The 27,866-nt window shown below is 37.8% G+C and overlaps 1 protein-coding gene across 3 annotated transcripts in view; it reads left to right on the top strand.

Annotated features, from left to right (window-relative positions):
* The window catches only part of ARID4B (AT-rich interaction domain 4B), a 213,468-nt gene that overhangs the window by 184,938 nt on the left and 664 nt on the right, over positions 1–27,866 (top strand). For 2 of the 3 annotated variants that reach the window (XM_053711073.1, XM_053711072.1), the window contains exons 21-23: positions 783–890; positions 5,442–5,654; positions 21,976–22,122. In XM_053711073.1, coding sequence (XP_053567048.1) covers positions 783–890; positions 5,442–5,654; positions 21,976–22,122 — 468 coding nt within the window. The remainder of the gene's footprint in view (positions 1–782; positions 891–5,441; positions 5,655–21,975; positions 22,123–27,866) is intronic. The other variant, XM_053711074.1, reaches the window with a different exon arrangement.

Below are 27,866 nucleotides of genomic sequence, written 5' to 3'. Positions count from 1 at the left end.
AGGACTACAATACCCTCTCCCAAACACCATTAAGTGCCTGATCAGGGGATCAGTGAGAGACATCAACCTGCAGTGGGATCTATACTTTGCTGCGTAGTGTCATAACCTCAAAATGGCGGGTCCCGTCAAACCCTCTCCACAAGACCCTGCTTACTCAGAGAGGTCCCCGGCAGAGACTATATTTGCAGTTTGCCTTCCGCTTCTGTGGTAGTGCTGCTGAGTAGGTGTATACTTTGTCCTTTCCATTTTCTGGACCCGTTCAGATTTCCAGCAGTTTGCTGGGACACAATGACTTCCTCTGTCTGCCGGTGCGTCTGGCAAAGACTTGTGGTATAATAGAATCACCGGAGCGGAGCCCAACCCTCCGGCGATCACCCTCCGGTGATCAGCTGCTTAGCTGTCTGTAGGCTTTGGCTGAGTCCAGTAGCCCGCTATCTCGTCACTGAGCCCTAGACCCGCAAGTCTCAGACCGGTCCGGCTCCCACCTCTTAATCAGATTGCTCTAAATGGGGTCGGATCATCCCAGGTATAGTTACGGGTAGATTAGTGTCCAGAAACTTTGGGAGTCAGGCCAAAACCCCTGAAATTAACTACCTTCAAACTACTTTTTCCACAGAGCTTTTACAAGACACGTCTATCTCCTAAGGCTGCTAGCTCCGCCTCAACTTAACCATATTATATAAATCATCTTTTAGTTTTTTTTTATTCTTTTAGTTTGCAAACATCATGCTTGTAATACTGTTCCACTTTAATTCATGTTTCTGCTCACTTTACATGTACAGGTCAAAAAAGGCTTACAGATGATCAAGGTGGAAGCGTTGGGAATGGTTCTACAAAAAAGCTAAAGAGAAGCCACAAGTCTTCAGTAATGCAGAAGAAAAGTAAAATGAGTAAGTTACTCCCTTAAATGAAGATGTTTTAAGGCTTTTTTTTGTTTATTAAAATTTTTTGGTAAATTATAGTATTTTATATGTACATTTGCTTGGAAATATACCAGCTTATACCTAACCGATGGGCAAAGCATGTAATTGTATCACTCCATATCCCAAAAGGGGTTAATGTAGGAAAAGTGTTATAAAAACCACCCAGCACTTGTAGATTGCGTTAAAGGGACATGAAACCCAAATATTTTCTTTTTATGATTCAGAAAGAGCATACATTTTTAAACAACTTTCCAGTTTTCTTCAATTATCAACTTTGTTTCATAGTTGAAGGCGCAGCAATGCACTACTGGGAGCTAGCTGACCACATTGGTAAGCCAATGGCATATATGTGCAGCCACCAATCAGCAGCTGGATGCCAGTTCCAGAGCCTACCTAGTATGCTTTTCAACAAAGGATACCAAGAGATCAAAGGAAATTAGATAATAGAAGTAAATTGGAAAGTTGCTTACAATTTTGAATCTGAATCACGAAAGAACATTTTTATGGTTTAATGTTCCTTTAAATTAGGGCAACACCCAACCAATTGATAGTTTTGGGACTTTGTATAGGTAAGTATAATGATCTATAATGTGATCTGGCATACCTTATTCCAGTCTCTGTTAGTATATCTGGGTGCTGGGAGGAGAAATATGGTAAACCTCAAAACATCTCAAGGTTGTTGACCACCAAGCTTCCACTTCTTAGTTTAATTGATTTGGTGGTTAGATTTGTTTCTTTTGTGATTTGTCTCTTTCTCCGAGGAAAACCCTTTTTTTTATTATTTTTAAAATCTTTTGTTTTGCACATGTCTAGGTTATTTATTAGTAGGTATGCTCCGTGGACTATACATGCAGCTTACTTACCAGTTAACAACGTTGTAAGTGCGTTGGTCGATACCACAAGTATGCATGTGATGGGAGTCATGTTTTTATTTTTCCTTTTAGAAGCTCATGCCCTGTAGTATGCTGATGCAATGAACAAACCTGATGTCTGTTATTCGTAAACATGTTTTATAGTTTAAAAGTTTTTTTTTTTTTTTCTCCACAATTTATTGAGTTTTAATTGAGTTTGTTAGCAAAAAGAAGAAGCTCTGTGAAAAGATACGTGTGCCATACTGCTGTACTCAGATTGGCTTTCAACAATATAAAGGTCTTGAAAAATATATTCTTGGAAAAACCATGTAACAATGCTATATGAACTAATTTCTGATGTATTGTTATAGGGTTGGTAAAGGGTGCTAGTACTAAGTAACAAACAATTTGCCACTTCTGATGAGTGCTGGCGTGGTACTTGGAGCTCACACCCACCCTAGATTTCCCAGCAGGCTGCGGGGTGCGAGTTGAGGTCCATAAGTCGGTAAACGCAAAAGTCCAAGTTGATGGGTATAATTAAAAACTAACTAATTGCCGAACCTTTTAAAAAAACAATAAAAAAAAAAAAAACATACACATCAAGAAGGCTTAGTGCATGGCTCTATAAAGAAAGTGATGTAACATTTTAGTAGTCTGTGATTAAGAGACATGGGGTCGCATAAAACACATAAGACCTATGTTAACATGCCCTCTTTTATGTGGCAATAAAAGGTATTTTTTTTATTATTCCCCTCCTTGAAGTGTAACCACTTTTGTGCTTACAGACTTGTATTAGTACTAATTATCTGACAGATTGATATTTTGTTCAAAACTGCATTCATAAGTTTTTAATAGTTTGTTGTTTGCTATATAGAAATATATACTCTTATGTTGTTGTACTATATACATGTACATTTCTCAGTGCAATCCTAGTAAAAATAAGTTTGTGTTGTTTAATAGAGAAAATTCAAAAATTCACACACCTTTGTACTCCAGTGATTATAGTTGTAGTTGGGTAGCAATCAGTGTTTTTGAGAAATCTTCTTGAGTAAGTGGTTCAGTCAAAAACACGCATCTGTGTATCCTACACTTATTTTAAGGATAATCTTAAAGTGACTAGTGTGAGAGAGAGAAAATGAGGTCATCTCTCCCTGCAAGTTCAGCACAGGGAGAGAGGGCAGATGACTGCTCAGGAGGACTCATGCTGAATGCTTGTTTGGAGACCCTGTCAATCGTGAGGATTGGAGTGGGATGAAATATTCAATGCTACTTGATTATTAGACTGCCCCTACTTATGGTAGTGGAGTCTAATATTGCTTTCCTTCCCACTGTGTCTCGTTCATTTATGAGAACTCTTATGTTTGATATATCAGACTGAGTACAGATGTGTGGGATAGGATGTATTCGTTTGTCACTAATTGTACATATCCTCATTTTATATACTGTGTATATATGTATATATATATATATATATATATAGATAGATAGATAGATAGATCTATATAGTTGCCATATTACTGTGCTCTGTGTGAGAGCTATGTTGGATCATGTATGTGTCCTATAGGGCTATACCTTTTATTTCAGTTGAGAATACATTTCTGATGCAATAGCAACATATTTGTCAAGATATATAAGCATTTCCAAAACCAGTTTGTGTATAGTTTCTCTCCCAGCCTCATATTATTATCTCCGAGTCGTTGCTCCCAGTACACTATGACACTAAGGAGTACTAAATATTACATTTCACTAGATGTAGGCGTCCTGACATGGAACTATCCTTATACCTGTCAGTTTCTTAGATTATATTTTATGTTAAATTGTCTCTTGGAAATTACTGAAACATTGGAGAGATTATTGCAAGAGCCACAATATATGTATTCGTTACACCCCCTTGTACTAGAATATAGTTGTACAGTTTAGACAACGCTAAGTGCTCATATTAGCCCTTGGGCAAGTTATTAACTGATCTTCCTGTAAAGGTAGCTCCTACTTTTTTCAAACCAATCTATATACGAGATAGGTTTATCATCTACTTACATATGCTCTTAGATCTTAAATATACTGAGCAGTAGCCAAGCTTTTAATTATTGTATTACAGTACATTGTGCTATCTGCTATGACCCAAGTTTTATCACTTTGCCTAAACAAGTTTCTTATGATTTATTACAATCGAATAAGACCCTACATACTCACTAACCTCCCTCCTTTAAAGGGACACTAAACCCAAATTTTCTCTTTCATGATTCAGATAGAGCATGCAATTTTAAGCAACTTTCTAATTTACTCCTATTATCAATTTTTCTTCGTTCTCTTGCTATCTTTATTTGAAAAAGAAGGTTCCAAGCTAAGGAGCCAGCCAATTTTTGGTTCAGACCCTGGACAGCACTTGTTTATTGGTGCTGTCCGATTAGCAAGGACAACCCAGGTTGTGAACCAAAAATGGGCCGGCTTCTAAACTTCCATTCTTGCTTTTTAAGTAAAGATAGCAAGAGAAGGAAGAAAAATTAATAATAGGAGTAAATTAGAAAGTTGCTAAAAATGGCATGCTCTATCTGAATCATGAAAGAAAAAAAATCTGGTTCAGTGTCCCTTTAACTCTGACGAGTGAAGATGTGTCCAAAAGTGGCCCTTGGGTTTCTGTGGGAAAATCTTTTATATAAAAATAGAGGTTTCAGTTATTTGTCTTAAATTACCTAGAATTATTTGTTAATTCATATTAATGTTGATAGTTAACTACACTGTCTCTGAGATCTTTTTATTGGGACTAATATTGTAAGTATCATTTTGCTAACGACCTCAATAAAAAAAAAAAATTAAAAAAAATTGTGTTTCTAATTTTTTTTTTTTTTAAGAGTCTCGTCGTACCAACGAGACTTCTTAGAATATCTCACCTGAGCGGCAAGGTTTTAAATGCCAGGCCCCCAATCATAACTTCTGCTGTCCTCAATTTGAAAATAATATGACAGTCATTCTAGCAAATGGTTTTGTGCTTATGAAGGTTTCATTGTAAATTCTTCCAAGCATGTACGTTGTCTCAGCCCTTGTTTTCCTGTGCATCATGATACATTAAAGGCACAGTCAAGTCCAAAAAAAAACTTTCATGATTCAGATAGGACATGTAATTTTAAACAACTTTCCAATTTACTTTTATCACCAATTTTGCTTTGTTCTCTTGGTATTCTTAGTTGAAAGCTAAACCTACGAGGTTTATATACTAATTTCTTAGACCTTGAAGGCCGCCTCTAATCTGAAAACATTTTGACAGTTTTTAACCACTAGAGAGAGTTAGTTCATGTGTTTCATATAGATAACAATAAGCTCATGCTCGTGAAGTTACCTGGGAGTGAGCATTGACTGGCTAAAATGCAAGTCTGTCAAAGGAACTAAAATAAGGGGGCAGTTTGTAGAGGCTAAGCTACAAGGCAATCACAGAGGTAAAAAGTGTATTAATAAAACTGTGTTGGTTTTGCAAAACTGGGGAATAGGTAATAAAGGGATTATCTATCTTTTAAACAAAAATTCTGGTGTTGACTGTCCCTTTAATTTCCTTCAGTTAGAGCTTAAGTTTTTGGTTTAATAATTATTTGCCAATCTTATTTTAATTTAACATGTTTGTAATTTGCCTGTGTTAAATTTAAGTTTTTGTGATGTTTGTTATTCTTTTTAGCCAACACCAGTGACAGTGAAGAACTTTCAGGTGGTGAAAGCCTTCTTAAAATGCAGACTACAAAGTGTGTCTCCGGACTTAAGTCTCAGCATACCAAAGTCGCAGCAAGAACGCACTCTCCGGGAAAATATGTTAAGAACAGAGATAGAGAATCTTTTCAGAAAGAATATATTGATCGTTTACCTAAAGTTTACAAATGGAGTTTTCAGATGTGTAGGTTTACTATTTTTTTTGTCTGCGTTATTTTTTTTATACTTAATTTTAGCTTTAAAGGATGTTGAATTTTATTTGTAATTTAGCAGCATTGAAGGCCTTGCAAAGAAGCGATACCTTTGCTTTTCTTTATACAGAGATTGCACGAAAATCAGAATCAGATTTGTAGCGCCTTTATGCTTCAGTTGTGAACTATAATTAGGGTAAAATTGTGTATTTGTTACTGCTGCTACATACAATGTATTTAAAGGGATATTCTAAAGCAAAAAAAAAAAAAAATACATGTTCTTATTCATCTTTTGCGTTACTGACCTTAGCTTACTATGGGCTATATTACGAGTGGAGCGCTAAGTGGAGAGCACAAGCGAGGAGGAATATTTTGCAGCTCTTTGCGCACATCGGAAATAGTGAGCATATTTCGAGTTGAAAGCAAATGCGTTCGCTATCCGAATTTAACGCACGTTGGGTTAGAGGAACTTCAGAGCTCTGGTTAACTGTTACGCAAGACTAAAAAGTTGCACACAGGTGCTTTAAAAAGTCCTTTTATTTATATTCCTTTAAAACAGTCGATGTTTCAGCTTTAAAAGGATATTAAACACTTTGAGATGGTAATATAAAATGATAAATTGTTTATATAAAATAAACTTTGCAATATTATTTCATTATTTATTTTGTCTCCTTTTCCTGTAATTCCATTCTGAAATTGTGAGCTTTTCAGTTCATGTTAGAAATGGAAGTGCAGAACACTGTTATATTCCACACAGCCATTGGCTGCACACTCTAGTGACCTATTTATTACTGTCCCTAATTGGCTACAGCAGAGAAGGTAACCTAAGTTACAACATGGCAGCTCCCATTGTTTTATAGACACTAAAAACTTACATTTATTTTGTTAATATTTAGACAGCTAATGAAACTTTAAAAAACACATCTACATGTTATTATCATATTAATCTTTTCTTTGAATACATCATTCTATCTAGCATTAATTTAGTGTTTAATGTCCCTTTAAATAAAGCTTTTTTCTTCTGTTAAGTGTGATCAGTCCACGGGTCATCATTACTTCTGGGATATTACTCCTCCCCAACAGGAAGTGCAAGAGGATTCACCCAGCAGAGCTGCATATAGCTCCTCCCCTCTACGTCACTCCCAGTCATTCTCTTGCACCCAACGACTAGATAGGATGTGTGAGAGGACTATGGTGATTATACTTAGTTTTATATCTTCAATCAAAAGTTTGTTATTTTAAAATAGCACCGGAGTGTGTTATTACCTCTCTGGCAGAGTTTGAAGAAGAATCTACCAGAGTTTTGCTATGATTTTAGCCGGAGTAGTTAAGATCATATTGCTGTTCTCGGCCATCTGAGGAGTGAGGTAAACTTCAGATCAGGGGACAGCGGGCAGATGAATCTGCATAGAGGTATGTAGCAGTTTTTATTTTCTGACAATGGAATTGATGAGAAAATCCTGCCATACCGATATAATGTCATGTATGTATACTTTACACTTCAGTATTCTGGGGAATGGTACTTCACTAGAATTACACTGTAAGAAATACATAAAGCTGTTTAATAACTAGAGATTATGTTTAACGTTTTTGCTGGAATGTAAAATCGTTTTCATTTGCTGAGGTACTGTGTGAATAAATGTTTGGGCACTATTTTCTTTCATGTAATTAACAAGAGTCCATGAGCTAGTGACGTATGGGATATACATTCCTACCAGGAGGGGCAAAGTTTCCCAAACCTCAAAATGCCTATAAATACACCCCTCACCACACCCACAAATCAGTTTTACAAACTTTGCCTCCAAGGGAGGTGGTGAAGTAAGTTTGTGCTAGATTCTACGTTGATATGCGCTCCGCAGCAAGTTGGAGCCCGGTTTTCCTCTCAGCGTGCAGTGAATGTCAGAGGGATGTGAGGAGAGTATTGCCTATTGAATGCAGTGATCTCCTTCTACGGGGTCTATTTCATAAGGTTCTCTGTTATCGGTCGTAGAGATTCATCTCTTACCTCCCTTTTCAGATCGACGATATACTCTTACATTTACCATTTCCTCTACTGATTCTCGTTTCAGTACTGGTTTGGCTTTCTACAAACATGTAGATGAGTGTCCTGGGGTAAGTAAGTCTTATTTTCTGTGACACTCTAAGCTATGGTTGGGCACTTTATTTATAAAGTTCTAAATATATGTATTCAAACATTTATTTGCCTTGACTCAGAATGTTCAACTTTCCTTATTTCCAGACAGTCAGTTTCATATTTGGGATTATGCTTTAATTATCATATTTTTTCTTACCTCAAAAATTTGACTTTTTTCCCTGTGGGCTGTTAGGCTCGCGGGGGCTGAAAATGCTTCATTTATTGCGTCATTCTTGGCGCAGACTTTTTTGGCGCAAAAATTCATTTCCGTTTCCGGCGTCATACGTGTCGCCGGAAGTTGCGTCATTTTTTGACGTTATTTTGCGCCAAAAATGTCGGCGTTCCGGATGTGGCGTCATTTTTGGCGCCAAAAGCATTTAGGCGCCAAATAATGTGGGCGTCTTATTTGGCGCCAAAAAATATGGGCGTCGCTTTTGTCTCCACATTATTTCAGTCTCATTTTTCATTTGCTTCTGGTTGCTAGAAGCTTGATTTTTGGCATTTTTTTCCCATTCCTGAAACTGTCTTATAAGGAATTTGATCTATTTTGCTTTATATGTTGTTTTTTCTCTTACATATTGCAAGATGTCTCACGTTGCATCTGAGCCAGAAGATACTACAGGAAAACCTCTGCCTGCTGGATCTACCAAAGCTAAGTGTATCTGCTGTAAACTTTTGGTAGCTATTCCTCCAGCTGTTGTTTGTATTAAATGTCATGACAAACTTGTTAATGCAGATAATATTTCCTTTAGTGATGTACCATTGCCTGTTGCAGTTCCCTCAACATCTAAGGTGCAGAATGTTCCTGATAACATAAGAGATTTTGTTTCTGAATCCATAAAGAAGGCTTTGTCTGTTATTTCTCCTTCTAGTAAACGTAAAAAGTCTTTTAAATCTTCTCTCTCTACAGATGAATTTTTAAATGAACACCATCATTCTGATTCTTTGGACTCTTCTGGTTCAGAGGATTCTGTCTCAGAGATTGATGCTGATAAATCTTCATATTTATTTAAGATGGAATTTATTCGCTCTTTACTTAAAGAAGTACTAATTGCTTTAGAAATAGAGGATTCTAGTCCTCTTGATACTAATTCTATACGTTTGGATAAGGTTTTTAAAGCTCCTGCGGTTATTCCAGAAGTCTTTCCTGTTCCTAATGCTATTTCTGCAGTAATTGCTAAGGAATGGGATAGATTGGGTAATTCATTTACTCCTTCTAAACGTTTTAAGCAATTATATCCTGTTCCGCCTGACAGGTTAGAATTTTGGGACAAAATCCCTAAAGTTGATGGGGCTATTTCTACCCTTGCTAAACGTACTACCATTCCTACATCAGATGGTACCTCGTTTAAGGATCCTTTAGATAGAAAAATTGAATCTTTTCTAAGAAAAGCTTATCTATGTTCAGGTAATCTTCTTAGACCTGCTATATCATTGGCTGATGTTGCTGCAGCTTCAACTTTTTGGTTGGAAACTCTAGCGCAACAAGTAACAAATCGTGATTCTCATGATATTATTATTCTTCTCCAGCATGCTAATAATTTCATCTGTGATGCCATTTTTGATATTATTAGAGTTGATGTTAGATTTATGTCTCTGGCTATCTTAGCCAGAAGAGCTTTATGGCTTAAGACTTGGAATGCTGATATGGCTTCTAAATCAACTCTACTTTCCATTTCTTTCCAGGGAAACAAATTATTTGGTTCTCAGTTGGATTCTATTATTTCAACTGTTACTGGTGGGAAAGGAACTTTTTTACCACAGGATAAAAAGTCTAAAGGTAAAAACAGGGCTAACAATCGTTTTCGTTCCTTTCGTTTCAACAAAGAACAAAAGCCTGATCCTTCATCCTCAGGAGCAGTTTCAGTTTGGAAACCATCTCCAGTCTGGAATAAATCCAAGCCTGCTAGAAAGGCAAAGCCTGCTTCTAAGTTCACATGAAGGTACGGCCCTCATTCCAGTTCAGCTGGTAGGGGGCAGGTTACGTTTTTTCAAAGAAATTTGGATCAATTCTGTTCACAATCTTTGGATTCAGAACATTGTTTCAGAAGGGTACAGAATTGGTTTCAAGATGAGACCTCCTGCAAAGAGATTTTTTCTTTCCCATGTCCCAGTAAATCCAGTGAAAGCTCAAGCATTTCTGAATTGTGTTTCAGATCTAGAGTTGGCTGGAGTAATTATGCCAGTTCCAGTTCCGGAACAGGGGATGGGGTTTTATTCAAATCTCTTCATTGTACCAAAGAAGGAGAATTCCTTCAGACCAGTTCTGGATCTAAAATTATTGAATCGTTATGTAAGGATACCAACGTTCAAGATGGTAACTGTAAGGACTATATTGCCTTTTGTTCAGCAAGGGAATTATATGTCCACAATAGATTTACAGGATGCATATCTGCATATTCCGATTCATCCAGATCATTATCAGTTCCTGAGATTCTCTTTTCTAGACAAGCATTACCAATTTGTGGCTCTACCGTTTGGCCTTGCTACAGCTCCAAGAATTTTCACAAAGATTCTCGGTGCCCTTCTGTCTGTAATCAGAGAACAGGGTATTGTGGTATTTCCTTATTTGGACGATATCTTGGTACTTGCTCCGTCTTTACATTTAGCAGAGTCTCATACGAATCGACTTGTGTTGTTTCTTCAAGATCATGGTTGGAGGATCAATTTACCAAAAAGTTCTTTGATTCCTCAAACAAGGGTAACCTTTCTGGGTTTCCAGATAGATTCAGTGTCCATGACTTTGTCTTTAACAGACAAGAGACGTCTAAAATTGATTACAGCCTGTCGAAACCTTCAGTCTCAATCATTCCCTTCGGTAGCCTTATGCATGGAAATTCTAGGTCTTATGACTGCTGCATCGGACGCGATCCCCTTTGCTCGTTTTCACATGCGACCTCTTCAGCTCTGTATGCTGAACCAATGGTGCAGGGATTACACGAAGATATATCAATTAATATCTTTAAAACCGATTGTTCGGCACTCTCTAACGTGGTGGACAGATCACCATCGTTTAATTCAGGGGGCTTCTTTTGTTCTTCCGACCTGGACTGTAATTTCAACAGATGCAAGTCTCACAGGTTGGGGAGCTGTGTGGGGTTCTCTGACGGCACAAGGAGTTTGGGAATCTCAGGAGGTGAGATTACCGATCAATATCTTGGAACTCCGTGCAGTTTTCAGAGCTCTTCAGTTTTGGCCTCTTCTGAAGAGAGAATCGTTCATTTGTTTTCAGACAGACAATGTCACAACTGTGGCATACATCAATCATCAAGGAGGGACTCACAGTCCTCTGGCTATGAAAGAAGTATCTCGAATTTTGGTTTGGGCGGAATCCAGCTCCTGTCTAATCTCTGCGGTTCATATCCCAGGTGTAGACAATTGGGAAGCGGATTATCTCAGTCGCCAAACGTTGCATCCGGGCGAATGGTCTCTTCACCCAGAGGTATTTCTTCAGATTGTTCAAATGTGGGGGTTCCCAGAGATAGATCTGATGGCCTCTCATCTAAACAAGAAACTTCCCAGGTATCTGTCCAGATCCCGGGATCCTCAGGCGGAAGCAGTGGATGCATTATCACTTCCTTGGAAGTATCATCCTGCCTATATCTTTCCGCCTCTAGTTCTTCTTCCAAGAGTAATCTCCAAGATTCTGAGGGAATGCTCGTTTGTTCTGCTAATAGCTCCGGCATGGCCTCACAGGTTTTGGTATGCGGATCTTGTCCGGATGGCATCTTGCCAACCATGGACTCTTCCGTTAAGACCAGACCTTCTGTCTCAAGGTCCTTTTTTCCATCCGGATCTGAAATCCTTAAATTTAAAGGTATGGAAATTGAACGCTTGATTCTTGGTCATAGAGGTTTCTCTGACTCCGTGATTAATACTATGTTACAGGCTCGTAAATCTGTATCTCGAGAGATATATTATAGAGTCTGGAAGACTTATATTTCTTGGTGTCTTTCTCATCATTTTTCTTGGCATTCTTTTAGAATACCGAGAATTTTACAGTTTCTTCAGGATGGTTTAGATAAGGGTTTGTCCGCGAGTTCTTTGAAAGGACAAATCTCCGCTCTTTCTGTTCTTTTTCACAGAAAGATTGCTATTCTTCCTGATATTCATTGTTTTGTACAAGCTTTGGTTCGTATAAAACCTGTCATTAAGTCAATTTCTCCTCCATGGAGTTTGAATTTGGTTTTGGGAGCTCTTCAAGCTCCTCCGTTTGAACCTATGCATTCATTGGACATTAAATTACTTTCTTGGAAAGTTTTGTTCCTTTTGGCCATCTCTTCTGCTAGAAGAGTTTCTGAATTATCTGCTCTTTCGTGTGAGTCTCCTTTTCTGATTTTTCATCAGGATAAGGCGGTGTTGCGAACTTCTTTTGAATTTTTACCTAAAGTTGTGAATTCCAACAACATTAGTAGAGAAATTGTGGTTCCTTCATTATGTCCTAATCCTAAGAATTCTAAGGAGAAATCATTGCATTCTTTGGATGTTGTTAGAGCTTTGAAATATTATGTTGAAGCTACGAAATCTTTCCGTAAGACTTCTAGTCTATTTGTTATCTTTTCCGGTTCTAGGAAAGGGCAGAAAGCTTCTGCCATTTCTTTGGCATCTTGGTTGAAATCTTTAATTCATCTTGCCTATGTTGAGTCGGGTAAAATTCCGCCTCAAAGAATTACAGCTCATTCTACTAGGTCAGTTTCTACTTCCTGGGCGTTTAGGAATGAAGCTTCGGTTGACCAGATCTGCAAAGCAGCAACTTGGTCTTCTTTGCATACTTTTACTAAATTCTACCATTTTGATGTATTTTCTTCTTCTGAAGCAGTTTTTGGTAGAAAAGTTCTTCAGGCAGCGGTTTCAGTTTGAATCTTCTGCTTATGTTTTTTGTTAAACTTTATTTTGGGTGTGGATTATTTTCAGCAGGAATTGGCTGTCTTTATTTTATCCCTCCCTCTCTAGTGACTCTTGTGTGGAAAGATCCACATCTTGGGTAGTCATTATCCCATACGTCACTAGCTCATGGACTCTTGTTAATTACATGAAAGAAAACATAATTTATGTAAGAACTTACCTGATAAATTCATTTCTTTCATATTAACAAGAGTCCATGAGGCCCACCCTTTTTTGTGGTGGTTATGATTTTTTTGTATAAAGCACAATTATTCCAATTCCTTATTTTATATGCTTCGCACTTTTTTTCTTATCACCCCACTTCTTGGCTATTCGTTAAACTGATTTGTGGGTGTGGTGAGGGGTGTATTTATAGGCATTTTGAGGTTTGGGAAACTTTGCCCCTCCTGGTAGGAATGTATATCCCATACGTCACTAGCTCATGGACTCTTGTTAATATGAAAGAAATGAATTTATCAGGTAAGTTCTTACATAAATTATGTTTTTCCACTTGGCAGTTGCTTAATCTGTTTTTCTGACAGTTTCTGTTATCCCTCACTGCTGTGTGTGAGGGGGAGGGGCCGTTTTTTGGCGCTTTTACTATGCATCAAATATTTCAGTCAGCAACTCATTGTATTCCCTGCATGATCCGTTTCATCTCTACAGAGCTCAGGGGTCTTCAAAACTTATTTTGAGGGAGGTAATTTCTCTCAGCAGAGCTGTGAGAATTATAGTTTGACTGAGATAAAAAACGTTTATTCTGTAATTTGTTTCCTGCTTTCAGAATTTGTTATCTTTGCTAATGGGATTAAACCTTTGCTAAAGTTGTGTTGTTTACAAGGATTGAGGCTATAACTGTTTCAATTTATTAATTTTCAACTGTCATAGATCTTCTGTGCTTCTTAAAGGCACAGTACGTTTTAATATTATTCTAATTGAATTGTATTTCCAAGTTGCAAGTTTATTTGCTAGTGTGTTAAACATGTCTGACTCAGAGGATGATACCTGTGTCATTTGTTGCAATGCCAAAGTGGAGCCCAATAGAAATTTATGTACTAACTGTATTGATGCTACTTTAAATAAAAGTCAATCTGTACAAATTGAACAAATTTCACCAAACAACGAGGGGAGAGTTATGCCGACTAACTCGCCTCACGTGTCAGTACCTACATCTCCCGCTCAGAGGGAGGTGCGTGATATTGTAGCGCCGAGTACATCTGGGCGGCCATTACAAATCACATTACAGGATATGGCTACTGTTATGACTGAGGTTTTGGCTAAATTACCAGAACTAAGAGGTAAGCGTGATCACTCTGGGGTGAGAACAGAGTGCGCTGATAATATTAGGGCCATGTCAGACACTGCGTCACAGGTGGCAGAACATGAGGACGGAGAACTTCATTCTGTGGGTGACGGTTCTGATCCAAACAGACTGGATTCAGATATTTCAAATTTTAAATTTAAACTGGAAAACCTCCGTGTATTACTAGGGGAGGTGTTAGCGGCTCTGAATGATTGTAACACAGTTGCAATACCAGAGAAAATGTGTAGGTTGGATAAATATTTTGCGGTACCGACGAGTACTGAGGTTTTTCCTATACCTAAGAGACTTACTGAAATTGTTACTAAGGAGTGGGATAGACCCGGTGTGCCGTTCTCACCCCCTCCGATATTTAGAAAAATGTTTCCAATAGACGCCACCACAAGGGACTTATGGCAAACGGTCCCTAAGGTGGAGGGAGCAGTTTCTACCTTAGCTAAGCGTACCACTATCCCGGTGGAGGATAGCTGTGCTTTTTCAGATCCAATGGATAAAAAGTTAGAGGGTTACCTTAAGAAAATGTTTGTTCAACAAGGTTTTATATTGCAACCCCTTGCATGCATTGCGCCGATCACGGCTGCAGCGGCATTCTGGATTGAGTCTCTGGAAGAGAACATTGGTTCAGCTACTCTGGACGACATTACGGACAGGCTTAGGGTCCTTAAACTAGCTAATTCATTCATTTCGGAGGCCGTAGTACATCTTACTAAACTTACGGCGAAGAATTCAGGATTCGCCATTCAGGCACGCAGGGCGCTGTGGCTAAAATCCTGGTCAGCTGATGTTACTTCTAAGTCTAAATTGCTTAATATACCTTTCAAAGGGTAGACCTTATTCGGGCCCGGGTTGAAAGAGATTATCGCTAACATTACAGGAGGTAAAGGCCATGCCCTGCCTCAGGACAAAGCCAAAGCCAAGACTAGACAGTCTAATTTTCGTTCCTTTCGTAATTTCAAAGCAGGAGCAGCATCAACTTCCTCTGCACCAAAACAGGAAGGAGTTGTTGCTCGCTACAGACAAGGCTGGAAACCTAACCAGTCCTGGAACAAGGGCAAGCAGACTAGGAAACCTGCTGCTGCCCCTAAAACAGCATGAATTGAGGGCCCCCGATCCGGGATCGGATCTAGTTGGGGGCAGACTTTCTCTCTTCGCCCAGGCTTGGGCAAGAGATGTTCAGGATCCCTGGGCGCTAGAGATAATATCTCAGGGATACCTTCTGGACTTCAAATACTCTCCTCCAAGAGAGAGATTTCATCTGTCAAGATTGTCAACAATCCAGACAAAGAAAGAGGCGTTTCTACGCTGCGTACAAGAGCTCTTGTTAATGGGAGTAATCCATCCAGTTCCACGATCGGAACAGGGACAGGGGTTTTACTCAAATCTGTTTGTGGTTCCCAAAAAAGAGGGAACTTTCAGACCAATCCTGGACTTAAAGATCCTAAACAAATTCCTAAGAGTTCCATCGTTCAAGATGGAGACTATTCGGACAATTTTACCTATGATCCAAGAGGGTCAATACATGACCACTGTAGATTTAAAAGATGCTTACCTTCACATACCGATTCACAAAGATCATTATCGGTACCTAAGGTTTGCCTTCCTAGACAGGCATTACCAGTTTGTGGCTCTTCCATTCGGATTGGCTACAGCTCCAAGAATCTTCACAAAGGTTCTGGGTGCTCTTCTGGCGGTACTAAGACCGCGGGGAATCTCGGTAGCTCCATACCTAGACGACATTCTGATACAAGCTTCAAGCTTTCAAACTGCCAAGTCTCATACAGAGTTAGTGCTGGCATTTCTAAGGTCACATGGATGGAAGGTGAACGAAAAGAAAAGTTCACTCGTTCCACTCACAAGAGTTCCCTTCCTGGGGACTCTTATAGATTCTGTAGAAATGAAGATTTACCTGACAGAGGACAGGCTAACAAGACTTCAAAGTGCTTGCCGCACCCTTCATTCCATTCAACACCCGTCAGTGGCTCAATGCATGGAGGTAATCGGCTTAATGGTAGCGGCAATGGACATAGTACCCTTTGCACGCTTACACCTCAGACCACTGCAACTGTGCATGCTAAGTCAGTGGAATGGGGATTACTCAGACTTATCCCCTTCTCTGAATCTGGATCAAGAGACCAGAAATTCTCTTCTATGGTGGCTTTCTCGGCCACATCTGTCCAGGGGGATGCCATTCAGCAGACCAGACTGGACAATTGTAACAACAGACGCCAGCCTTCTAGGTTGGGGTGCCGTCTGGAATTCTCTGAAGGCTCAGGGACAATGGAGTCAGGAGGAGAGTCTCCTGCCAATAAACATTCTGGAATTAAGAGCAGTTCTCAATGCCCTCCTGGCTTGGCCCCAGTTGACAACTCGGGGGTTCATCAGGTTTCAGTCGGACAACATCACGACTGTAGCTTACATCAACCATCAGGGAGGGACAAGAAGCTCCCTAGCTATGATGGAAGTATCAAAGATAATTTGCTGGGCAGAGTCTCACTCTTGCCACCTGTCAGCAATCCACATCCCGGGAGTGGAGAACTGGGAGGCGGATTTCTTAAGTCGTCAGACTTTTCATCCGGGGGAGTGGGAACTTCATCCGGAGGTCTTTGCCCAAATACTTCGACGTTGGGGCAAACCAGAGATAGATCTCATGGCGTCTCGACAGAACGCCAAGCTTCCTCGTTACGGGTCCAGATCCAGGGATCCAGGAGCAGTCCTGATAGATGCTCTGACAGCACCTTGGGACTTCAGGATGGCTTACGTGTTTCCACCCTTCCCGTTGCTTCCTCGATTGATTGCCAGAATCAAACAAGAGAGAGCATCAGTGATTCTAATAGCACCTGCGTGGCCACGCAGGACTTGGTATGCAGACCTGGTGGACATGTCATCCTGTCCACCTTGGTCTCTACCTCTGAAACAGGACCTTCTGATACAGGGTCCCTTCAAACATCAAAATCTAACTTCTCTGAAGCTGACTGCTTGGAAATTGAACGCTTGATTTTATCAAGACGTGGATTTTCTGAGTCAGTTATTGATACCTTAATACAGGCTAGGAAACCTGTTACCAGAAAGATTTACCATAAGATATGGCGTAAATACCTATATTGGTGTGAATCCAAAGGTTACTCTTGGAGTAAGGTTAGGATTCCTAGGATATTGTCTTTTCTACAAGAAGGTTTAGAAAAGGGTTTATCTGCTAGTTCATTAAAGGGACAGATCTCAGCTCTGTCCATTCTGTTACACAAACGTCTGTCAGAAGTTCCTGACGTCCAGGCTTTTTGTCAGGCTTTGGCCAGAATTAAGCCTGTGTTTAAAACTGTTGCTCCACCATGGAGTTTAAACCTTGTTCTTAATGTTTTACAGGGCGTTCCGTTTGAACCCCTTCATTCCATTGATATAAAGTTGTTATCTTGGAAAGTTCTATTTTTAATGGCTATTTCCTCGGCTCGAAGAGTCTCTGAATTATCAGCCTTACATTGTGATTCTCCTTATTTGATTTTTCATTCGGATAAGGTAGTCCTGCGTACTAAACCTGGGTTCTTACCTAAGGTAGTTACTAACAGGAATATCAATCAAGAGATTGTTGTTCCTTCTTTATGCCCAAATCCTTCTTCAAAGAAGGAACGTCTACTGCACAACCTGGATGTAGTCCGTGCTCTAAAATTTTACTTACAGGCAACTAAGGAATTTCGACAAACGTCTTCTCTGTTTGTCATTTACTCTGGGCAGAGGAGAGGTCAAAAAGCTTCCGCTACCTCTCTTTCTTTTTGGCTTCGTAGCATAATTCGTTTAGCTTATGAGACTGCTGGACAGCAGCCTCCTGAAAGAATTACAGCTCATTCTACTAGAGCTGTGGCTTCCACTTGGGCCTTCAAGAATGAGGCCTCTGTTGAACAGATTTGCAAGGCTGCAACTTGGTCTTCGCTTCATACTTTTTCCAAATTTTACAAATTTGACACTTTTGCTTCATCGGAGGCTATTTTTGGGAGAAAGGTTCTTCAGGCAGCGGTTCCTTCTGTATAAAGAGCCTGCCTATCCCTCCCGTCATCCGTGTACTTTTGCTTTGGTATTGGTATCCCAGAAGTAATGATGACCCGTGGACTGATCACACTTAACAGAAGAAAACATAATTTATGCTTACCTGATAAATTCCTTTCTTCTGTAGTGTGATCAGTCCACGGCCCGCCCTGTTTTTAAGGCAGGTAAATATTTTTTAATTTATACTCCAGTCACCACTTCACCCTTGGCTTTTCCTTTCTCGTTGGTCCTTGGTCGAATGACTGGGAGTGACGTAGAGGGGAGGAGCTATATGCAGCTCTGCTGGGTGAATCCTCTTGCACTTCCTGTTGGGGAGGAGTAATATCCCAGAAGTAATGATGACCCGTGGACTGATCACACTACAGAAGAAAGGAATTTATCAGGTAAGCATAAATTATGTTTTTTTTTCAAGATATCCAAAGATAATTATCTAAAAACAAATAATCACAAATCATATAGTGAATCCCCGGGCAATTGTAACTATTCAGCTATTCCATCCCAGTGTAACCTCAAAGTTAAACACAAAATATAAAAATATTGCTATAACCCACTTCCATCAATTGCATTAGTTTATGAATACGCCAATCTAATCTGTATCACTAATACACAATTATGAGTTAATATGAACAAGCAAAGTCTCAGCTTCACTACCTTCACCAATATTAAGAACTTTAATACCCTCTCAGAGGCGTAACTAGAAACCACAGGGCCCAGGTGCAAGAATATAAGAAGGGCCACCCCCCCCCCCTTCCCTACGCCAAAAAAAAAAATGTGAATCAGATTACATGTCTGCAAAAGGAGGTACCCTGTGCCCACAGTCTGTGAGATGGTCTGACCCCCTATTACTTTATATAGTGACACTGTTTAACCCACCAGTACTGTATATAGTGACACAGTCTGTAATCTGCCGGGGAGATGACTGGCCTGGCCCTACCCGCCCCAGTACTTTATAAAGTGACCACAGTAGTCAGTGACATGGTCCAGCCCCCCCTGTACTGTATATAGTGACACTGTTTGCCCCCCCCCCCCCCTCCCCATGTTGTAGTATCAAGGTCTGTAATTTTCTGGTTCCACAAACATACACACACATACATGCATAAATACACACACAGTCATACACACACACACACATACATGCATAAATACACACAGTCATACATTCACACACACATAAACACCAATGGGTAAAACAGAAACACTAACCCCTGTAGTCAGAGACACTAGCGAAGCATCATGTCACACTCGCATGATTTCAATGCAGGTAATGGCAGGTCAACGTTTTTTATTGAAGCTGGGCCCCCACCCTCAGGGGCCCAGTCGAAATTACAACCTCTGCACCCCCTGTACCCTCTGTATATAGCAAAAGATAGCAGTCTGGTTAGCGCACATGAAAACTTAGCAATCTTAAGGGGTGCTATTGAAATATTACATATATATATTAATTTTTTTTTAAATTAGTAAAATATTAAAAATTATTAAACATATGTAAAATATATAGATATATTCTATGGATATGGCAGCCCATGGCAGAACGCTGTTTTGCTAAGAGGTGACGTTTCCACCTCTTAGCAAATAGAGTGCAGGAAATCCAGCTTCCAAGGGCGCCAAGCCGGATTTCCCGCACAGCTATTGGCTAAGAGGTGAAAACCTCACCTCTCTATCAAAACAGCGTTCTGCAGCTGGCTGCCTTAGCAGCTCAGAACGGCGAACGCTTGAAACAAATAAAGGGACTTTCAGCATGAAGTATTTTATACTTTCACTTTAAGATTACTAAGTTTTCATGTGCGCTAACCCGACCATGTTAAAATAAAAAACTGCAAAACATGATGTACAAAACGCATTTTGCATTCCTATATTCTTCACATAGAAAATAATGTACTTTTTATTATTAAATATACAGTGGCGTCACTAGGGTTGGTGTCACCCGGTGCGGTAAGTAATGGTGTCACCCCCCCCCCCCCAGAAAGCAGACACACATACAAACACTCAGACACACTTAAAACATACTCAGATGCACACACAAACACTCAGAAACACTGAGACACACACAAAAACACTGAGACACACACACAAAAACACACACACAAAAACTCAGACACACACACACATACAAAATATGTAAACTGCACTGCATTAATTATAAAGCTCATGCCTAGAGCTGCTCCCTGGCTCAGCAGAGCATCAAATGAAAGATAAACAGAGCACTCTAAAAATAAATCACTAAAGAAAAGTTTTAGGTGCAAACTATGAAACTTCTGCTCTCTGACTCTGTTCCAAGTCTGTCAGTGCACAGCCCCGGGCCACGTGCCTACCGCTTCTTATGGCCAATCACCTCTGCACTCTGCCCACCCCCAGACCCCCGCCCGCCCTCTTTCCTGTTCAGTGTGCACTTAGTGTACCGTAACCGTAATGGTCTGGTGGGCATCATACGTGGCTCCTTCACTTCAAAGACAGTGTCAAACAGTCATGCGGTCAGGTGCCAGGCATCCCCTCATGATTTGCCAGTTCCTGTTTAGAGAGACAGCACAGCAGTGAGTGACTCCACTGCTCCACATGTCACTGAGCAGTGAGCACAGATAGGCAGGCAGGTTTAGGCTAGCAGCGCAACTTTGCAAGCCCCACGGCATGCCCACAACATTCATAGCGAAACTGGGCAGGGGAGAAGCAAAGTACAAACAAGCAAAAGCAGACGGGAAAACTATTTGTTGAAATTGCAGCACTGGCTCAAGGGGCAAAAAAATTGTGTGTCTACATCTTTCCCAGTCCCACCAATGTTCACAAATGCCAGCCCCTCTAATAAAAAAAAATCTATGCATCTCAAGATTGTATTTCTTTGAATTTCAATAAAATTAAAAAAAAAAAAAAAAAAAAATTTTTTTGGTGTCACCCCCTGGTGGGTGTCACCCAGGTGCGGCCCGCCCCCCCCTAGTGACGCCACTGTAAATATATATATCAGAAGTTGAGTAGGTGACAATATATATATTTTTTTTGCGCGCCTTAAGTTTACGCTTTTACACAAATTTTTTACTTTTAACTTCTAATATGAGGGCAACCCAACGCATGCAAAAATGCTTTTGTCTAGCTAAGTTAACGTTCAAGAGGGAGCGCTAATTTGCACTCCACTTGTAATATTGCTTTAAGTGTTTAACCCCTGAAAAGGTCACAAGTAAAGTCCCCCTTGGGACATGCAAACATTAAAGCTCTAGAGCAGGACACAGCTAGTGATTGGCCCTATGTACAACTGCTGTTCTTAATTGGCTCACTAGCTGTGCTCCGCTCAGGAGGTGCAGGACTTTGTAGATGTTACATAGTAAGCAAGGATCAGTAATGCAAAAATGTCATGCACTTATAATTAAGAGCACATAATTTTTTACCTTAGAATGTGACCTTTAAAAGATCAGTAAAGTCAAAATGAATCTGTCATGATTCAGCCAGAGCATGTCATTTTAAACAACTTTCCAAATTGCTTATATTATCTCATTTGCTTTGTTCTCATCTTATGCTTTGTCAAAAAGCATAATTAGGCTCAGGAGCAGCAATGCACTGCTGGGAGTAGGCTGCTGATTGGTGGTTACACAATATGCCTCTTGTCATTGGCTCACCCGATGTGTTCAGCTAGCGCCCCGTAAGTGGTAGGCTGTTCCGGAGCCTACATAAGTATGCTTTTCTACAAAGGAAAGTTGTCGTTGGCTCACCTGATGTGTTCAGCTAGGTCCCAGTAGTGAATTGCTGCTCCTTAAACAAAGGATACCAAGAAAATGAAGCAAATTTGATAATATTAGTAAATTGTTAAAAGTTGTATGTTTTATTTACATCATTAAAGAAAATTTTGGGTTTCATGTCCCTTTTAAGTTCTGTACACAGATAAATGCAAACTGCACTTATATTATAAATATTATAAATTGTATAATTAATTAAAGCTACCATTTCTTGTATTCAGCTGACCTTGAAAATATGACAAGCATGGAACGCATTGCATTTCTTCAGGAAAAACTTCAGGAACTCCGGAAACATTACCTTTCATTAAAATCTGAGGTGGCTTCCATTGACAGGCGAAGGAAGCGTTTTAAGAAGAAGGAGAGAGAAAGTAAGTTATTCAGCGCCTTCATTATTGTTCACTTCCTTTGCACTACAAAGCTACTGTGTGAATGTTTGTGCCCACGCATGCGCAAGCTGAGTATAATAAGGACATATCATTTCAGTTCACAATCACTTAGGTCAGGGATGGACAACTGGTAGCCCATGAATCACATGCAGCTCTCTAGTTTGTTTTTGTGATCCCCCCCCCCCCCCCAGGGAAAAACAAAACTAAGAATTTGTACCCTAGCTCTAGTAAAAAGCAGAGCGGAATATATATTAATTAGGAACTTCTACTGGATGGACAAATAAATTGTAAGAACAGATAAGAGGGTACCCTGCATATGTACCTATATCTGACTGATATACCACCAGACATTTTTAGGAAATATATTATTTGTATATTTAATAGCCATAGATTTATATGCGGTAGTTAAAGGGACATTCTAGTCAAAATTAAACTTTCATGATTCAGATAGGGCATGCAATTTTAAACAACCTTCCAATTTACTTTTATCATCAAATTTGCCTTGTTCCCTTGGTGGTATTTTTGAAAAGCTAAACCTAGGTAGGCTCAAACTGATATTTAATCCGTTGAAAACCGCCTCTTAGCTCAGAGCATTTTGAATGTTTTTCAGTTACAGTACTAGTTCATGTGTGTCATATAGATAAAAACTGTGCTCACTCCCGTGGAGTTATTTAGGAGTCTGCACTGATTGGCTAAACTGCATGTCTGTCAACTGCATTGAGATAAGGGGGCAGTCTGCAGAGGCTTAGATACAAGGCAATCACAGAGGTAAAACATATATTAATATAACTGTGTTAGTTATACAAAACGGGGAAATGGGTAATAAAGGGATTATCTATCTTTTTAAACAATATAAAATTCTGGTGTAGACTGTCCCTTAAAAGCTTCTAAAATATTGAACTGTGGCCCCATGTGTCATAAAGTTGGTTATCACTGACTTAGATAATAAAATTGAAGTTAATCACATAGGTATTATTTATTTATTTATTAAGAGACACTTTATTTTGCAATGGTGTGGTTATATGTACAGTGATGGAATGATAACTTACAATTTACGAAATGCATATCCATCCATAACAGAAAAGTTGGCAGCATCCATGGGTTACTGGTTTATGTTCGCTAAATTTAATCAAGGGAGCAGTTGAGATAAAAGGCGATAGACCAGATATAGAACTATGATTTAGCAAACACTGAAAGCTTGATGCTGGTGTCATTGAGTAAGGCAACTGGTTCTATATAATTGGTGCAGTATAAGAAAAGCTCTGTAGATAGGAATGTGAGAGGTTTTGTATTTTATGCGGGAGGCTTAGTAGAGCCAATGGTGGGATTGACAGATTGGAGTAACCGGTGGGATGTGACGAGGAAGTATAATGTATTAAAGGGATAGGAAACCCAAAATTTTCCAGAGAGATAGCATACAATTTAAACAACTTTCTAATTTACTTCTATTAGTTTTTTGTTCTCTCTGTAACTTTTGTTGAAAAGCAGAGGCATACACTTTGAAGCTGGCTCATTTATGGAGCACTCTGACAGCAGTTTTGCAAGAATGTTATCCATTTGCAAGTTCACTATATGGCAGCACTACTTCCTGACATGTAGTGCCCCAGATGCCTACCTAGGTATCTCTTCAACACAGAATATCATGGGAACTAAGCAAAGTTGATAGAAGTAAATTGGAAACTTTTTTTAAATGGTATTCTTTGTCTGAATCACAATATATTTTTTGGGGGTTTCATATCCCTTTGATGGATTGGATTTGGAGAGATGGTGGGTTGGGAGACAAATGCATATTAGATTATTGTAGCAAAGACTGGATAATATAAGTGAGTAAAAAGTATGGTTAAGGCTGCAATTAAATGCAGAAGTATTAGCCAATAGAAATAGCCTTCAGACTTTTCTGTACAAGTCGTGTGTCATCTTAGAGAGTGTGTTCTTGATGGAGGGTTGGAATACGTTGGTAAAATGGTATATTTTTAAAAAGAAATTTGTAAAGCTGTTTGTAAGAGTAGTAGAAGTTCTGAGGAATTCGGTTCAAGAACACAGATTGAAAGGTTAGAGGGTTAGAGGGTAATAAACCTCCAGATACACCAGCAAAATAAAATTGAGTATTTACCTTGGAGTGACAAGTGATAGATATCAAAACACAAGAAACCTAGACCGTATTCTAAGGTAGGCAACATTGAATTGGAGGGGAGAATGTGAGGGAATGACTGCAGAAGTATGCAAAAGTTAATGAGAACATACTTGAGCTGAAGAGAGGAGACATGGACCTTCAGAATGTTGAGAGTGTGTGTATATACATGTATATGTGTAAATATATATAGTGTGTGTGTGTGTGTGTGTGTATATACATGTATATGTGTAAATATATATAGTGTGTGTGTGTGTGTGTATATACATGTATATGTGTAAATATATATAGTGTGTGTGTGTGTGTGTATATACATGTATATGTGTAAATATATATATATAAATATATATATATATATATATATATATATATATATATATAGTGTGTGTGTATATACATGTATATGTGTAAATATATATATATATATATATATATATATATATATATATATATATATATAGTGTGTGTGTATATACATGTATATGTGTAAATATATATAGTGTGTGTGTATATACATGTATATGTGTAAATATATATATATATATATATATATATATATATATATATATATAGTGTGTGTGTATATACATGTATATGTGTAAATATATATAGTGTGTGTGTATATACATGTATATGTGTAAATATATATAGTGTGTGTGTGTGTGTATATACATGTATATGTGTAAATATATATAGTGTGTGTGTGTGTGTATATACATGTATATGTGTAAATATATATAGTGTGTGTGTGTGTATATACATGTATATGTGTAAATATATATAGTGTGTGTGTGTGTATATACATGTACTGTATATGTGTAAATATATATAGTGTGTGTTTGTATATACATGTACTGTATATGTGTAAATATATATAGTGTGTGTTTGTATATACATGTATATGTGTAAATATATATTTTGTGTGTGTATACATGTATATGTGTAAATATATATATATATATATATATATATATATATATAGTGTGTGTGTGTGTATATACATGTATATGTGTAAATATATATAGTGTGTGTGTATACATGTATATGTGTAAATATATATAGTGTGTGTGTATACATGTATATGTGTAAATATATATATATATATATATATATATATATATAGTGTGTGTGTGTGTATATACATGTATATGTGTAAATATATATAGTGTGTGTGTATATATACATGTATATGTGTAAATATATATAGTGTGTGTATATACATGTATATGTGTAAATATATATTGTGTGTGTGTATACATGTATATGTATATATATATATATATAGTGTGTGTGTGTGTATATACATGTATATGTGTAAATATATATAGTGTGTGTGTATATATACATGTATATGTGTAAATATATATTGTGTGTGTGTATACATGTACTGTATATGTGCAAATATATATAGTGTGTGTATATACATGTATATGTGTAAATATATATTGTGTGTGTGTATACATATATATATATATATATATATATATAGTGTCTGTGTGTATATACATGTATATGTGTAAATATATATAGTGTGTGTATATACATGTATATGTGCAAATATATATAGTGTGTGTATATACATGTATATGTGTAAATATATATTGTGTGTGTGTATACATATATATGTGTAAATATATATATATATATATATATATATATATATATATATATATATATATAGTGTCTGTGTGTATATACATGTATATGTGTAAATATATATAGTGTGTGTATATATATATATATATATATATATATATATATATATATATATATACATGTATATGTGTAAATATATATTGTGTGTGTATACATATATATGTGTAATACCATTCTTCACTCTTCCTCCTGTCACCCAAAACACACCATTAATTCTATACCCTATGGCCAAATGATTAGGACTAAAAGGAATTGCACCACTGAGGACAAATTTCAATCACATGTAGCCAACACCGGCCACAGATTGGAAGCCCGAGGTTATGATATGAAATTATTAAAGGAAACCAAGAATAGAGTGGATAAATTAAACAGAGATGATCTTCTTACTACCAAATGTGTGAGTAAAACACAGAATAAGAGATATAACAATAAACCATATTTTACAACAAATTACAGTAAAGACTACAACAAAATTTGTGACATTATTCGTAGCTGTTTGCCAATTTTAAAAAGTGATGCCAAGTTAAGCAAAATAGTTCAACACGGCTGTAATTTTTCAGCACGTAAAGCAAAGACCTTAGGAAGCTTATTAGCTCCCTCAATGCTACCGTCACCAACTAACCAATCTTGGTTAAAGAGAAGAATAGGTTCCATGAAATGTCAAGGAAATATTTGTAAAACCTGCAAACACATCCAACAGGGTCCCAAATTTGTATCAAGTACAACAAATAGCGAGTTTGACATACGCTTCAGCATTTCATAACACCAAATTTGTCATTTATTTACTCACATGCCAAGGATGTAAAAAACAGTACGTGGGGCGCAATAAACGTGCCCTGCGTGACAGGTTCTTACAACATCTCAGAGATATTGGCAACCCGGATTGTAATACACCAATAGCTAAGCACTTTAGAGAGGAACATAATTCTAATGATGCCCTCTTGACAGTACAAGGCATTGACCATGTCCCTAGACACAGGAGAGGGGGCGATAGAGACTTTTGGACCAAAGGGAAGTGTTTTGGATTTTCCATCTCAAAACAAAGCACCCCTTTGGTCTAAATTCCATAATGGATGTTGATTTATTTTACTAATAGATTAATGATTGGTTTTTTCATTTTCTCTCCTTTTTAACAAAAGAGAAAATGAATTAAAGTAAAAAATATCTTTAAGTGGAGATTGAGTTCTACATCCATTTAGGATCAAATCAGAGTAAAAAATTGTTTTCATATATATCTAGCCATCTGACAGTCTTAAATAAACACACTTAACATTTATGTTTGCTTTAAAATGAAAATGTTTAATATAAGAAACAAAAAAACAATTATTGATAATTTACCTTTAGCCATGACTATCTAGGTAGTCATGGGTTAATTCAACAGATGCATGTAAGTGATAATTAACTTTACCTTTAAATTAAGGCTTTACCTAGCACTAGTTATGCCAGTGAACAAGGGCTGACATTAGGCCCGAAACATGTTTGGCTGCTGTTGCTCTATGTCTGTTACAGGACTGTAGCTGATTTTCCCTTTTGTTTTTTCTTTCATGTTTTTACATGCAACTGATTTTAACATTTTTTGTACCAAATAAAGCTGTATTTTTCAACTTTTAACAATTGACATATACTTTTTTCATATGGTCTGGAGATGCTGATTAGCAGAGTGTTTGTAAATATATATATATATATATATATATATATATATATATATATAGTATGTGTGTGTGTATATACATGTATATGTGTAAATATATATAGTGTGTGTATATATATATATACATGTATATGTGTAAATATATATATTGTGTGTGTATACATATATATGTGTAAATATATATATATATATATATATATATATATATATATAGTGTGTGTGTGTGTATATACATGTATATGTGTAAATATATATAGTGTGTGTTTGTATATACATGTACTGTATATG

Source organism: Bombina bombina, chromosome 4 (genome assembly GCF_027579735.1).
Source record: "Bombina bombina isolate aBomBom1 chromosome 4, aBomBom1.pri, whole genome shotgun sequence".
NCBI classification, from domain to species: Eukaryota; Metazoa; Chordata; class Amphibia; order Anura; family Bombinatoridae; genus Bombina; species Bombina bombina.
Note: the sequence above shows the minus strand (reverse complement) of the source record. Positions and strands in the feature narration are given on the sequence as shown.